At 42.9% G+C, this 13,444-nt stretch overlaps 1 protein-coding gene across 8 annotated transcripts in view; it reads left to right on the forward strand.

Moving 5' to 3' along the window:
- Positions 1-13,444, forward strand: part of LOC138692069 (gastrula zinc finger protein XlCGF17.1-like) — a 111,839-nt gene that overhangs the window by 29,295 nt on the left and 69,100 nt on the right. For 5 of the 8 annotated variants that reach the window (XM_069814967.1, XM_069814958.1, XM_069814962.1 and 2 more), the window contains 3 exons: positions 260-357; positions 9,371-9,508; positions 13,175-13,254. In XM_069814967.1, the coding sequence (XP_069671068.1) occupies positions 260-356 (97 nt within the window). In that variant the 3' untranslated portion in view covers position 357; positions 9,371-9,508; positions 13,175-13,254. Of the gene's footprint in view, positions 1-259; positions 359-9,370; positions 9,509-13,174; positions 13,255-13,444 lie in introns of those variants that run through there. The other 3 variants (XM_069814968.1, XM_069814970.1, XM_069814969.1) reach the window with 2 other exon arrangements.

Genomic DNA, 13,444 nt, shown 5'->3' on the forward strand with positions numbered 1-13,444 from the left:
TTTAAAACCTATGATTAATTATTCTTTAATGGGATTTTCTTTGTATTACACGCGCTCCTGTTTGTTATTTCTATTTTATGCAAGTTTTATTATTTATTATGTTCTCTGTCATCATTAATAACGACGAATATTATTAATGTTTTTACTAAGCAAGTACTTGTAGTATCCGGCACCCAATACTGTCCACAAAATAATCATCTGGGTCTGTAACTATTCATCCGTTGTATTTAGTATTTATTAGGCCTATTTCCTTTTTCAGTCGTAATGGACGTGATCAAGATGGAACCTGGGTCCGACCCACTTGGTATACAGACAAGTGGTATCGCAGATATAGAAGAGAAGAAGCCTTTATCTGAGGTATATTGAGAGCAATTACTATTTATTATCTAAATGCCCCATTTATAACTGGGACCGCATTCCGTTGTATTTGTTTTTTTTTTTTTTGCACGAGATGAAATTCAACTAAAAAAAAGTTGAAAATTGTGAACGTGAAGTTCCAAATGTAATTTTATTGCACATAAAATACATATTCTCACAAAATCATGTGAGTACTTACATTCAGGAAATATATTACAAACATTAAAATCTTGAAGTTTTCTTACTTGCATTGATTGTTAGAAGAACTTTTAAGTAATTTAAAACTAAATCAAGGAACAGTTGCATTATAGGACCCACCCCGAGTATTCCATAGTATCGATTATATTGTGACAGCGACGTGAGAATCGAACTCACGACCAGCGTCCCGCAAGAAAGCAGATCGCACGGGCTCCACGGAACATTGAGTGACGTCGCGCGGTGGAGAGAAGGGAGAGAGGGTGTATTACGTCACGCGACGAGTCTGCGCGCGCAGCTGCTACGCAGTGGATGTGGAACGACCTTCCCGATTATTCCAGACGTCTGTCGATGTAGAGATATTGAGATAATTCTCTACACACCTGTAGAAGGTTCTCGCAACTATGATTTTGCTATAAAAGAGCAGGCGCCAGCGAACTAGACAGAGTCTTGAGAGTTTTCAGTTATTCCGTCAGCAAGTAAGCCAGAGCAAGCAAGCCAGAGTTCGACTCGAGTGTGCGTCCGCATCTGCGTCAGCATCCGAAGGCCTGAGTTCGAGTGCAGTGGACCGCAGTTGGAGGGACCCGAGTTCGAGTACAGTGAACTGTCTCTGAAGGTCTGTGGTTCGAGATACCGTGAACTCGAGTGACTGAGATAGAAGAACTGTGAACTGAGAACTGGTAGTTCTGATTTGTAAATAGTGCTTTGTAAATATTAGTTAAGATTAACAGTTCATTGTTGTGCGTAATAATCCAAGTAAACTGTCATTGTCGTCGGTGGAGTGCTATAACGAATACTGTGTTGAGTGAAGATCCAATTGTTGCCGAGAGCGTTTAAGGCGAATTGTAGAAAGGAATTATTGTTGTGACGAATAAATTACATTGTTGTTACTAATAAAGTTCACACTGGTGTCAGAAGTGGGATATTATCGACAATGGAGAACCTACAGCAGATCCTGCAAGCCATCGCAGAAATGAAAGCAGAAATGAACAAGCACATCAGTGAGGTTAAGAACGACATAAGTGATGTGAAAACGGAGATGAAAAACGACATAAGTGAAGTGAAGGGCGACATAAGTGAAGTGAAAACGGAGATGAAAAGTGACATAAGCGAAGTGAAAACAGAGATGAAAAGTGACATAAGCGGAGTGAAAGATGACGTCACTACACAAATCGAAAGTGTTTCGGCCCACGTAGATGGAATTGTCGCCATTGTGAAAGACGAACTTAAGGCCGATCTGGATAAATTAAACCAGAATTTTACAACTATAAACGAGACAGTAGCCGAGTTGAGACAGGAGGTAGACCATTTCGACGGAAAAATCCGCGATCTCGAGCGTCGTCAAGAGCAGACGAGTGAGGTGATGGACCGACATGCTGAAGAAAACAAGCACATCCTCGCGTTGGTGGATCGCCAGGCTAGAGAACATAAACAGATAGTTGCCGAGGAAGTTCGACGTGCCATGCAAGAAGCGGCCACAGAGTTGAGGACTCCATATAGTGGCCCTGCGGAATCATCGCCTTCAGCCAGACATCACAACGTCAAGACGCCGAAGTTCGACGGTACGACGTCTTGGGCGATATTCCGTCGCCAGTTCGAGGCCACCGCAGCACATAATGGGTGGACCCCAGCGGAGAAGACTACTCAGCTGCTGACCGCGCTTCAAGGACAGGCGTCGGAGATTCTTCACAGCGTTCCAGAAGGTGGGACAGCCGCTGAGATAATGGCGGCCTTGGAGGGACGTTATGGTGACCATCAACTTGCTGCAGCATTTAGGACCCAACTAAAAACGAGGGTCCAACAGTCAGGCGAGTCCCTGCAAGAATTCGCGATGGCGGTGGAACAACTGGCCCATAAGGCGCTCAGGGGCCTACCTAATGACTTCATCGCTGGAGAGGCGGCCTACACCTTCGGCAGCGGAGTTCGAGACCCGGAAATAAAGCAACAGCTACTCTTGGCAGAGCATCGCACCATCAATGCAGCTCTGGCGGCGGCCCTCAGGATGGAGGCAGCCAAGTTGACGGCGAACGTCTCGGCATCGCACCGGATTAGGAGCGTCGCGGCGGCCGACGTCGAGGAACGTCAACCGAAATCACCCGAGCGACGAAGACGAGGATTGCCTACCTGCTGGTCCTGCGGCGAGCCTGGGCACCTGAGGAGGGACTGTGACCGATCTGGTCACAAACAGGAAAACTAAAAGGGGCCGATGCGATGAGGGGCACGTCGGCGCCGTCATCACCATCCCCTCGGCTGATCTTGAAGACGGTTAACAGAAGATGCGACGATGGGCTGATTGCTGACAGATGGATAAGAGGCCGCCCATGCAGAGTACTGGTAGACACCGGGGCGTCGCTCACTATCGCCAGACCGGAAGTCGTGCGTGGCCTACCTGGGAGGACGCCGCTGCGCCGGTATGAGCTACGTACTGCCTCAGGCGAGAACCTGCCCATCCAAAAGGAGGTTTTCCTGGATCTGACATTGGGAAAGAGGAGACTGGAGATGTGGGTGTTCGTCGCCAACATCACTGAAGACGTCATCCTGGGACTCGACGCCATGCGGATCTTCGATGCAACGGTGGACGTCAGGCGCCGTATCCTGCGTTTTGGTCAGGATGAAGTGTTCCTGAGGGACGTCGAAGACCAACCCATGGCCAGCAGACTCACCCTGGAGAATCATGTGACAATCCCGGCAGGCTGCGAGATGGTGGTGACGGCAAGACTGGACGGACAACCTAAGAGAAACCTGCTCCTCGATTCGCAAACAACTCCGATAGATGGGGTTTATGTGGCTAGATCCCTACTACCGAATCAGAAGGTGGTACCGGTGAGGGTCCTGAATGTCACCAATCGGGACAAGGAGGTGCCTAGTGGAACTGTACTAGGTAACGTCGAGCCGGTGGTGTCTGTGACGTCGCTGGCAGAAAACGAGGAGTGTCACCGACCACATCCAGATCTAGACCCATCACTGAAAGAGCTGGCTCGAGAATTGCCGGCGAATTTAAGCAAAAGAGAAAGAAGACAAGTCCACGATCTACTGACAGAATTTCAGGACGTGTTCAGTCTGTCTGAAAATGACTACGGGAGAACGGAGAAGGTTCAGCACCGCATTGACACCGGAAATGCTCGCCCAATCAGACAACCTCCTCGACGCGTCCCTCTAGCTAAACAGAGGGAGATTGACAACCAACTGGAGGACATGAAAGCAAGAGGGGTCATCGAGGAATCCGACAGCCCTTGGTCATCACCTGTGGTGCTGGTGAAGAAGAAGAATGGGGACCTGCGCTTCTGCGTGGACTACAGAAGACTGAATGACGTCACCAAGAAGGACTGCTTTCTCCTTCCACGAATTGACGACACCTTGGACACCCTGGCCGGAGCAGAGTGGTTCTCGACGTTGGATCTCAAGTCAGGATACTGGCAGGTGGCGCTACATCCGGAGGATAAGGAGAAAACGGCATTCTCTACAGGCCAGGGACTATGGCAGTTCACCGTTATGCCGTTCGGCCTCTGCAACGCCCCGGCTACATTCCAGAGACTAATGGAGTCCGTAATGAGAGGCCTGACATACGACACCTGTTTGCTGTACCTTGATGACGTCATCGTGGTGGGCAAGACTTTCGGCGAACAGCTGATGAACCTGAGGAAAGTGTTCGAGAGACTGCGACAAGCCAGACTGAAGTTGAACCCGAAGAAATGTCATCTATTCCAGAAGAAGGTCAACTACTTGGGACACGTAGTAGGGACCAACGGAGTGGCCACGGACCCGGAGAAGCTACAAGCCGTCAGAGGATGGCCGAGACCGAGGGACAAGCAGGAGCTGCGCCGCTTTCTCGGCCTCTGCACTTATTACAGAAGGTTCGTAGCTGGGTACGCCAACATCGCTAAGCCTCTAACCCAGCTGACCGAGGAGAAACGACAATTCCAGTGGACAGACGAGGCGGAGTCATCCTTCCAGTCGCTGAAAGAGGCGCTCTGCACTGCTCCTGTACTGGGATATCCCATCCCTGGAAGGAAGTTCACGCTCGACACGGACGCTAGCAACGTAGGCATCGGCGGAGTACTCTCTCAGGAACAGGACGGGCAAGAGAGGGTGATTGCCTACTTCAGCCGAACACTATCCAAGACTGAGAGAAACTACTGTGTGACGCGTAGAGAACTTCTTTCCATTGTGGAAGCCCTGAAGCACTTCCACAAATATTTGTATGGCCAGGAATTCCATCTGAGGACAGACCATTCTGCACTCACCTGGCTATTGGGCTTCAAGAATCTGGAGGGGCAGACCGCCCGTTGGGTTCAACGTCTGCAGGAGTACAACTTCACCTCTGAACACCGACAAGGGAAGAAACATTCCAACGCTGATGCCCTGTCACGACGTCCGTGCCCGGATGGCTGCAAACACTGCCTGAAAGTAGAAGAGCGGGATGGCGCCCACGCAGTCAGAGCAATTGCCGCCCAGCCGAGCCCAGGATGGGATAACGCCGCCATAAGGAGGGAGCAGCTGGAGGACCCAAACATTGGACAGCTACTGCGTGATGTGGAGTCCGGCCAGAGACCAGTATGGGCCGATATCGCCAACCGTAGCACCACTTACAAGAGCTACTGGGCCCAGTGGGAATCCTTCACTGTCAAGGACGGTATCCTGAAGAGGATTTGGGAGTCGGCCGATGGAAGGACCCGCATAGAACAACTTGTCCTGCCCAGGAGCAAGGTGAAGGAAGTGCTGGAGGAGACTCATGCTGGAGTGACTGGAGGCCACCTGGGAGCCAACAGGACGCTGGACAAGTTAAGGCAGAGGTTCTATTTGCTTGCATCAGAGGACCGACACGGAACAATGGTGCCGAAGATGCGACACCTGTGCAGCCAGTCGCGGACCAAGGACCCGCAGCAGGGGAGCCATGCAGCAGTACAACGTGGGAGCTCCTTTTGAGAGGATCGCCATCGACGTTGCTGGACCGTTCCCGGTCACGGATCGCGGGAACCGCTACCTGCTAGTCGCCATGGATTACTTCACAAAATGGCCAGAGGTGTACGCGATTCCCAACCAAGAGGCTTCGACGGTGGCCGACGCGCTGCTTGACAACTTCATCTGCCGATTCGGGGTGCCCCGGGAATTGCATAGCGATCAGGGGCGCAACTTCGAATCCAACCTGATGGGAGAATTGTTCGAGCGTCTGGGGGTGCATAAAACCAGGACCACTCCCCTCCACCCACAGTCCGATGGTATGGTGGAACGCTACATCAAAACCTTGGAAGAGCATCTGCGGAAGGTGGTGTCCAACCATCAACGAGACTGGGATGCCAGAGTCCCACTGTTCCTCTTGGCCTACAGAGCTTCGGTCCACGATACAACAGGGATGACACCGGCAAACATGGTCTTCGGGAGAGAGCTGCGCCTGCCCTGTGATCTGCTGTTTGGCACGCCACCCAGCGCCGACCAGCCAGCGACTGACTATGTGGCAGAACTCACCGAGAAGTTGAATGGAATTCACCAACTGGCCAGAGAGCACCTCAAGATGGCCAGCGACAGGATGAAGGTGCGCTACGACAGATTAGCCAACTCTGCAGGATTCCAGGAGGGCGACCTGGTGTGGCTGTATCGACCTACCAGGACCAAAGGGAAATCACCAAAGCTGCAGCGTGCCTGGGATGGACCATACCGCGTGGTGACCCGGATCAACGACGTGGTGTACCGGATCCAGCGACAACCTCGAGGGAAGATGATGGTGGTGCATCTGGACCGATTAGCCGCCTACCAAGGGACTGCCCGGGACGAGCAGCCCTAAGGAGGGGGCAATGTGACAGCGACGTGAGAATCGAACTCACGACCAGCGTCCCGCAAGAAAGCAGATCGCACGGGCTCCACGGAACATTGAGTGACGTCGCGCGGTGGAGAGAAGGGAGAGAGGGTGTATTACGTCACGCGACGAGTCTGCGCGCGCAGCTGCTACGCAGTGGATGTGGAACGACCTTCTCGACTATTCCAGACGTCTGTCGATGTAGAGATATTGAGATAATTCTCTACACACCTGTAGAAGGTTCTCGCAACTATGATTTTGCTATAAAAGAGCAGGCGCCAGCAAACTAGACAGAGTCTTGAGAGTTTTCAGTTATTCAGTCAGTGAGTAAGCCAGAGCAAGCAAGCCAGAGTTCGACTCGAGTGTGCGTCCGCATCTGCGTCAGCATCCGAAGGCCTGAGTTCGAGTGCAGTGGACCGCAGTTGGAGGGACCCGAGTTCGAGTACAGTGAACTGTCTCTGAAGGTCTGTGGTTCGAGATACCGTGAACTCGAGTGACTGAGATAGAAGAACTGTGAACTGAGAACTGGTAGTTCTGATTTGTAAATAGTGCTTTGTAAATATTAGTTAAGATTAACAGTTCATTGTTGTGCGTAATAATCCAAGTAAACTGTCATTGTCGTCGGTGGAGTGCTATAACGAATACTGTGTTGAGTGAAGATCCAATTGTTGCCGAGAGCGTTTAAGGCGAATTGTAGAAAGGAATTATTGTTGTGACGAATAAATTACATTGTTGTTACTAATAAAGTTCACAATATATTGTATAGTTTCGATTATTATATCAAGTATGCCAGCTTAAAAAAAACTAAAGCATACTGGAAACATGTATCATTAAATAAAACCAACAACAATGAAATTAAGCGCATATTAGTCACCTTTGTTATACAATATATTCAAAATAAATAAAATAAATTCAATATATTCAAAATAAATTTAAGGAAATAAATCAAAGTTAAACTTAAAACATTTTACCACAAATTTAATATGGGCCACGTAAAATACTAATTTTACTCCATTTATGCTGCATTTTTAGTCCTGGGAAAATATTAGTCATTCCAAAAAAACACTTTTGCTAGTATTTTCCTTGGACCAAAAAAATTAAACAAAAAATTGTTGTACAAATTATCATTTTACCATGGACCTCAGTGGAAATGTTCCGATTCATTTTCTCCATTATCCAAGTGATTTCACAAAGTACTATGATACGGAATTCCTGTGTTCATCATTTTATACCTTGTAATTTCCGATGACATCTCCACATAACTGCATCTCGTTTACTTTTACATTTCTTCATACTCATCCCGGAATTATAGCTTTCGCAGAAAATTCCTCTTTTAAATAAACCACAATCATATAAAAAAACCATAGAACACATTTGTATTCATGCATAGAGGTTCTCTTTATAACTCCATAATTTCAAATTCTTGGCTTACATTTTAAGCCAACAGGAAGAATTTCATCCATTTCTTTTTTGTATTTAACTATAGCATCGAAATTGCCGCGATGATTAAAATCAAACTAATTACAACAATATTCGTTGGTTGGCAACATAATAAATACGATATAAATCGATAATTTAATAGTTCGAAACTCTACTTCCGTTGACCTTTTTTTTTTTTTTTTGTGGCTTTGCATATTCTTGTATTTAGGGTGGGTCCTATAATGCATCTGTTCCTAAATCAATAATAGCTTACTTAGAATAACTTTAACCTTTATATTTTATTGTATTGTATTTATTAACATTCCATGGTATTCATACATTGCTTATGGCTAGAATATGGAACAAGTCAAAAAACTTAATACTATTATAAAGTCTTAATTTATTTTCACAGTCTAGATGAAATATATACAGACGTGATTTACAGTATAGTCTACTAGTACAACACAAAGTTTTAGTATCAATTTCATGAAGTGTTATTGAATGTCATGAATTCACCTACAGAATAGAAGGCGTGAGAAATTAGGTACTTCTTTAATTTGGCCCTAAATAATTTTTTGTTTTGAGTTTCATTTTTTTATATTGATAGGGAGACTATTAAACATTTTTACTGCCATATAACGCACTCCTTTTTGATAGCACGATAGAGTTGCCGATGGAGTATGAAAGTAATTTTTTGACGTGTATATATGCTATGAACTGTTTAATTAGTTACAAAGTTTTCACGATTACAAACGAGGAAGATTATTAATGAAAAGATATACTGACAAGCCATGGGCATTATTTGTAATTTTTTAAAAATAGTTCTACATGATTCTCTAGATTTGGCACCTATCATTATTCTAATAAATTACTCTTTTTTTTTTAATAGAAATATACTGTTACTATCTGTGGAATTTCTCCAGAATATTATTCCAAAACTCATTACCGAGTGGAAGTATGCAAAGTATATTGTTTTTAAGGTATTGATATTTACTATCTTTTGCATAGATCTAATAGCAAACCAAGCTGAATTTAGTTGGGGGGGGGGTAATTTCTTTAATATGATTTTTCCAATTTAACACATTGTCGATTTTTAAGCCTAGAAATTTGGTTGTTGTTGTTTCTAATAGGGATCTACTGATAATTATTGCGCTAGAAATTCGGAAGGTTGAATTTGAACAGGATTTAAATTGAATTATGTCAGTTTTGTTACAATTTAATACCAATTTATTGACTGAGAACCAGTCACATATTTTGAAGAGAATTTCCTCTGTTGTAGATTGGAATGTGTTGGAGTTATTGGCTGTAATTACTAGTGTCATCTGCAAGTAATATGGGATGACCTGCAACTTTATATTGTATTATAGTTCCTTGTGATCATACCGGCAATAAATATCATACAATTAAATGCATTCTTTTACTGGTATATGCTGCATAACGGCGCTCTTCAGATAAATTATTTCATTATTGGTTTTGGAATAGGTACACGTGAGTTCGTTGACATGAATGTTAATAATATTATGGACGGACTTTATAAATAGTTACGGGTTTTCGTGAACAACTTTATGTGCTATATTATCTAATTATTTTCTTCTTTATTTGCAGGAAAGAAATTTATTAGATTTGGACGTCACTAAAATAAAAACTGAATGTATTGACCACGGATATGATGTGAAATCGGAAGTAACCTTTGAGGAAATTGCAGTGCCAATTGACTTTGACATAATGAAGAGTGAAGCTGAGGTGAGTGCTGTTTATGAATTGTGTTGGTCGGTAGTTTTCTCTCTGTTATTTACTGGCTGATGGGGTTGCTACAGTCAGGTAACCAGCGAATGTATTGGTTGCTCTCATTCTTTGAATTTCTTCATCCTGTAGTGATTGCTGATTCTTTTCCATCTCTTTTGTCATAGAGACTGCGATGCTGAGTGTTTACTAAATCATATTAATTGTCATGTTTTCATCGACAATGATGACTGATCCTGTCCAAATTTTGTGTAATTTAATAATTTTACTAATTCCGTTTAATTTATTTGAATCATATACCGTACTTCCTGGTAATCCATTAGTGTCTAAATACGTTCTCATATCCTTCATAAAACGTTTCCATTACTGACTTTACTTGACGATTGGATCAATTGTAAAATTTTACGCTCTAACACATGTCTTGTTCTCGCTTGTGAGCATCTTATTATGTGATGCAAGACTTCATTATCATTTACACTTTCAGTTGACTGAAAATGTAGTAAATGTATGATGTTTCATACAAAATGCAATAACTTCTGTTTTTAATTTTTGTACTTATTTGGAAATCATGTTTCTGCCAACAATTCTTATATTGTATACTGCATTCACACATTTACTGGCATTTATGCCAGAAATAGTCTCACATATATATATATATATATATATATATATTGTATACAAGCAGCTGATTTAACCCGTTCAATTCCAAACCCTGTTATCCTGGACTTTCCTACACTTCATACACTATAGAGCAAAGTTAAAAGGTAAAGGTGATAGTGCATCTCCTTGCTTTAGCCCAGAGTGAATTGGAAACGAATCTGACAGAAACTGGCCTATACAGACTCTGCTGTACGTTTCACTGAGACACATTTTAATTAATCGAACTAGTTTCTTGGGAATACTAAATTCAATAAAAATGTTATATAAAACTTCTCTCTTAACAGAGTCATACGCCTTTTTGAAATCTATGAATAACTGATGCACTGTACCCTTATAGCATACTCCCATTTTTTCTCCATTATCTGTCGAATAAAAAATATCTGATCAATAGTCGATCTATTACGCCTAAAATCACACTGATGACCCCCAGTAATTTCATTATGTTATCATATTAGCTGTATCCTATCAATGACATGCTGGCCCACTCTCCGTGTCTCGCGCATGTGCAGTGTCACATCATTGGACTGGGACACATAGTGCAGTTTCATTTAAATTTGGTTATATGGTTAGATCATTTATCTCGGTGTCATTTGGTAGAGAAATATATAAGCTGAGAAAATGTATAAAAAAATGTACTTTATATATAACCCAAAATTTGCAACAATTGCATCATTTTTATCTCTTGCGTATGGTACGCATAGCATAACATTACTATATAAACACGAAGTTGTGCATCAATGTATTGCCTAGAGAGGTATCAGTGTGCGTGGAGATGAGAGATTAGGGGTCACCGCCTTTCGGTAGTTCAGTGTGTTCACTCACATTGAACAGCTGTATAGAGCACAGTATTACTACAGTGTACAGACTAGTAATACACAGTCACGAAGCTCAATGCTTGGACTTAGTGGCTGTATATACTAGGCTGTGGTATTACTGTGTAAAGAACGTGTCTTCCGAATTTCAAATTTCCACGTGAGACCGCGGTACTTTGGCAAATCAGTACCATCCCTAGCATAATTTTTTGCGTTGCTTTGTTTGTGTTGAAAGACTGATGAACGATGGGGAAAGCGTAACTGATCGATGATGTAAATTTGAAAATAAAGTTTCCAATATGTCTATTAATCAATACTACTGACAATAATTGTAATAACGTGGGACAAACTGCACTTTATGCGCTACAAAATTTTCCTCGTCCAACGATGTGATGCTGTGCAAGACATACATGCTGGAAATTTTTTATTTTCAGTTATGCAGCAGTATACAAATTTTTCCCCTTTTTGTAGTAAAGAAATAGGAAAATTAATAGGCCCTACCTGATGTTTTTCTAAATATGCCACGGGTCTTGCATAAAATATTTTACTGACAATTTTACTGGGAAATTGAGCGGCACATTTCATTTTTAAATATTCAAATTTTTCAAAATATATTTGTTAATACAGGGACATCATTTAATTTTTACTTCAGTTTTTATTGTACCTGATTTTTTTAATGTACTTCACTCCCACCCCTTCTACTAATGAAGTTCAACCCTCCTCCACACAGATCCAAGACCCCATATACAGTCATAGTAGCCTTACGTTCATAGTAAACAGTACGTTCCAAAAATATGTTCGCGTTTTCCAGTGACGAAAGGGCTTTCAATATTTCATCATTTTCCATTTGTTTACGTCGCATCCCGGTTTCCCCCACCTGCTTCTATTCGCTTCTCTGTAAATGCTAGTGGCTGGGCTACGTCCTACAAGGGAGTTGGGGCTGTGTAAACCTAAATATGTTAGCTCCAAGCCTTTTGGCCACTTGTCTCACTTCGAGTTTCGCCGCTCCACTGAAGGTGCTGTCTTAGCTCTTTTCTGAGAACATTAGTTTCTGTTAGGAATTGGACGTCTACGTAATGTTATAGCCACACAATTGTTTAAAATAACGTAAATAAAAGTTCTTCGTTAAGTATTAACTGTCACGTGATTTCCTCCCTTTCTGCGATGTAACCACTTGGGCGGACAGTAGATAGCATGTCTGAGTAATTTTATCTTTTCAGATCGGGCAGAAGTGAAGATTGAATTTACAGTACGTAAGGTACTCTTTTATAGAGTAGGTACAGAATTATTGGGCGGCCGGGTAGCTCAGTTGGTAGAGCAGCTAGCTACGGACTGAAAGGTCCGGTGTTCGATCCCAGGTGGTGACAGGATTTTTTCTCGGTGCCAAACTTTCAGAACGGCCCCAAGGTTCACTCAGCCTTCTATAAAATTGAGTACTGGGTCTTTCCCGGGAGTAAAAGGCGGTCAGAGCGTGGTGCCGACCACACCACCTCATTCTAGTGCCGAGGTCATGGAAAGCATGGGGCTCTACCTCCATGCCCCCCCCCCCCCAAGTGCCTTCATGGAATGTTACGGGGATACCTTTACCTTTACCTTTACAGAATTACGTACAATAGTCTATAGTGCAATAATATGCACATTAGAACTGAAGCCTGTATCGAAATGAACGGCCATCATTTTCAAAAATGTTTTTAAATATCCATGTTATGATTATTTTTCAATTTAACTTCATTCTCTATAGTGTACGCTAATGTGCTGTAGACAGTATAATTTACACTGCATAATGAATACGTCCACATGGAAAGCTCAGTTCGTGAGTAAAAACACCCATTGTTAATACTGTACTGTATTTTGATTAAAGAAAAACCTAATGAAAATTATCAAACTCAAATTCGCGATATTTCCTAGTTTACGTAAATGGATGAACTACTTTTCTTCCCTCCTATACCTAGTAAAGTGATTTGTTTGTATATTACGCCAGTATCATAGAACTCCATTCGTGGAAGGGGGGTAGCAAATGGTGTTTCCGGTTTTTAATCATTGATCCAAAGGTATAGCCAGGTTAATATTAAAAATGTTAGTAAAAATAAAATGATGTCCCTGTATATTGAAATCTGTGGAGTGTATAAACTGCCATGCATTGATTTTCATGTATTATTGTGCTATGTGTCTTTTACATAATCTTCTGCTACAGGAAGAGTTTTGTGAGTTGGATCAAGTGAAGGAGGTCAAACTGGAAGTAACAGCAGAAGAGAATGAAGTCTTAACGGAGAGGTGAGTGAACTATATGATCCCTTAATTTGTCGTTGGTTTCACTGCTTTATTTAATTCATGATAAAAAATACATTTGTACTTTCAACATCATTATTGTTCATATGAAAACTTCAGTTTACTTTGCATACATAAACGGTATGAATTATAAAATTTCGTATCACTATCACGATTACTTGATCTGCCACTGCTA

Source organism: Periplaneta americana, chromosome 16 (assembly GCF_040183065.1).
Source record: "Periplaneta americana isolate PAMFEO1 chromosome 16, P.americana_PAMFEO1_priV1, whole genome shotgun sequence".
Taxonomy (NCBI): domain Eukaryota; kingdom Metazoa; phylum Arthropoda; class Insecta; order Blattodea; family Blattidae; genus Periplaneta; species Periplaneta americana.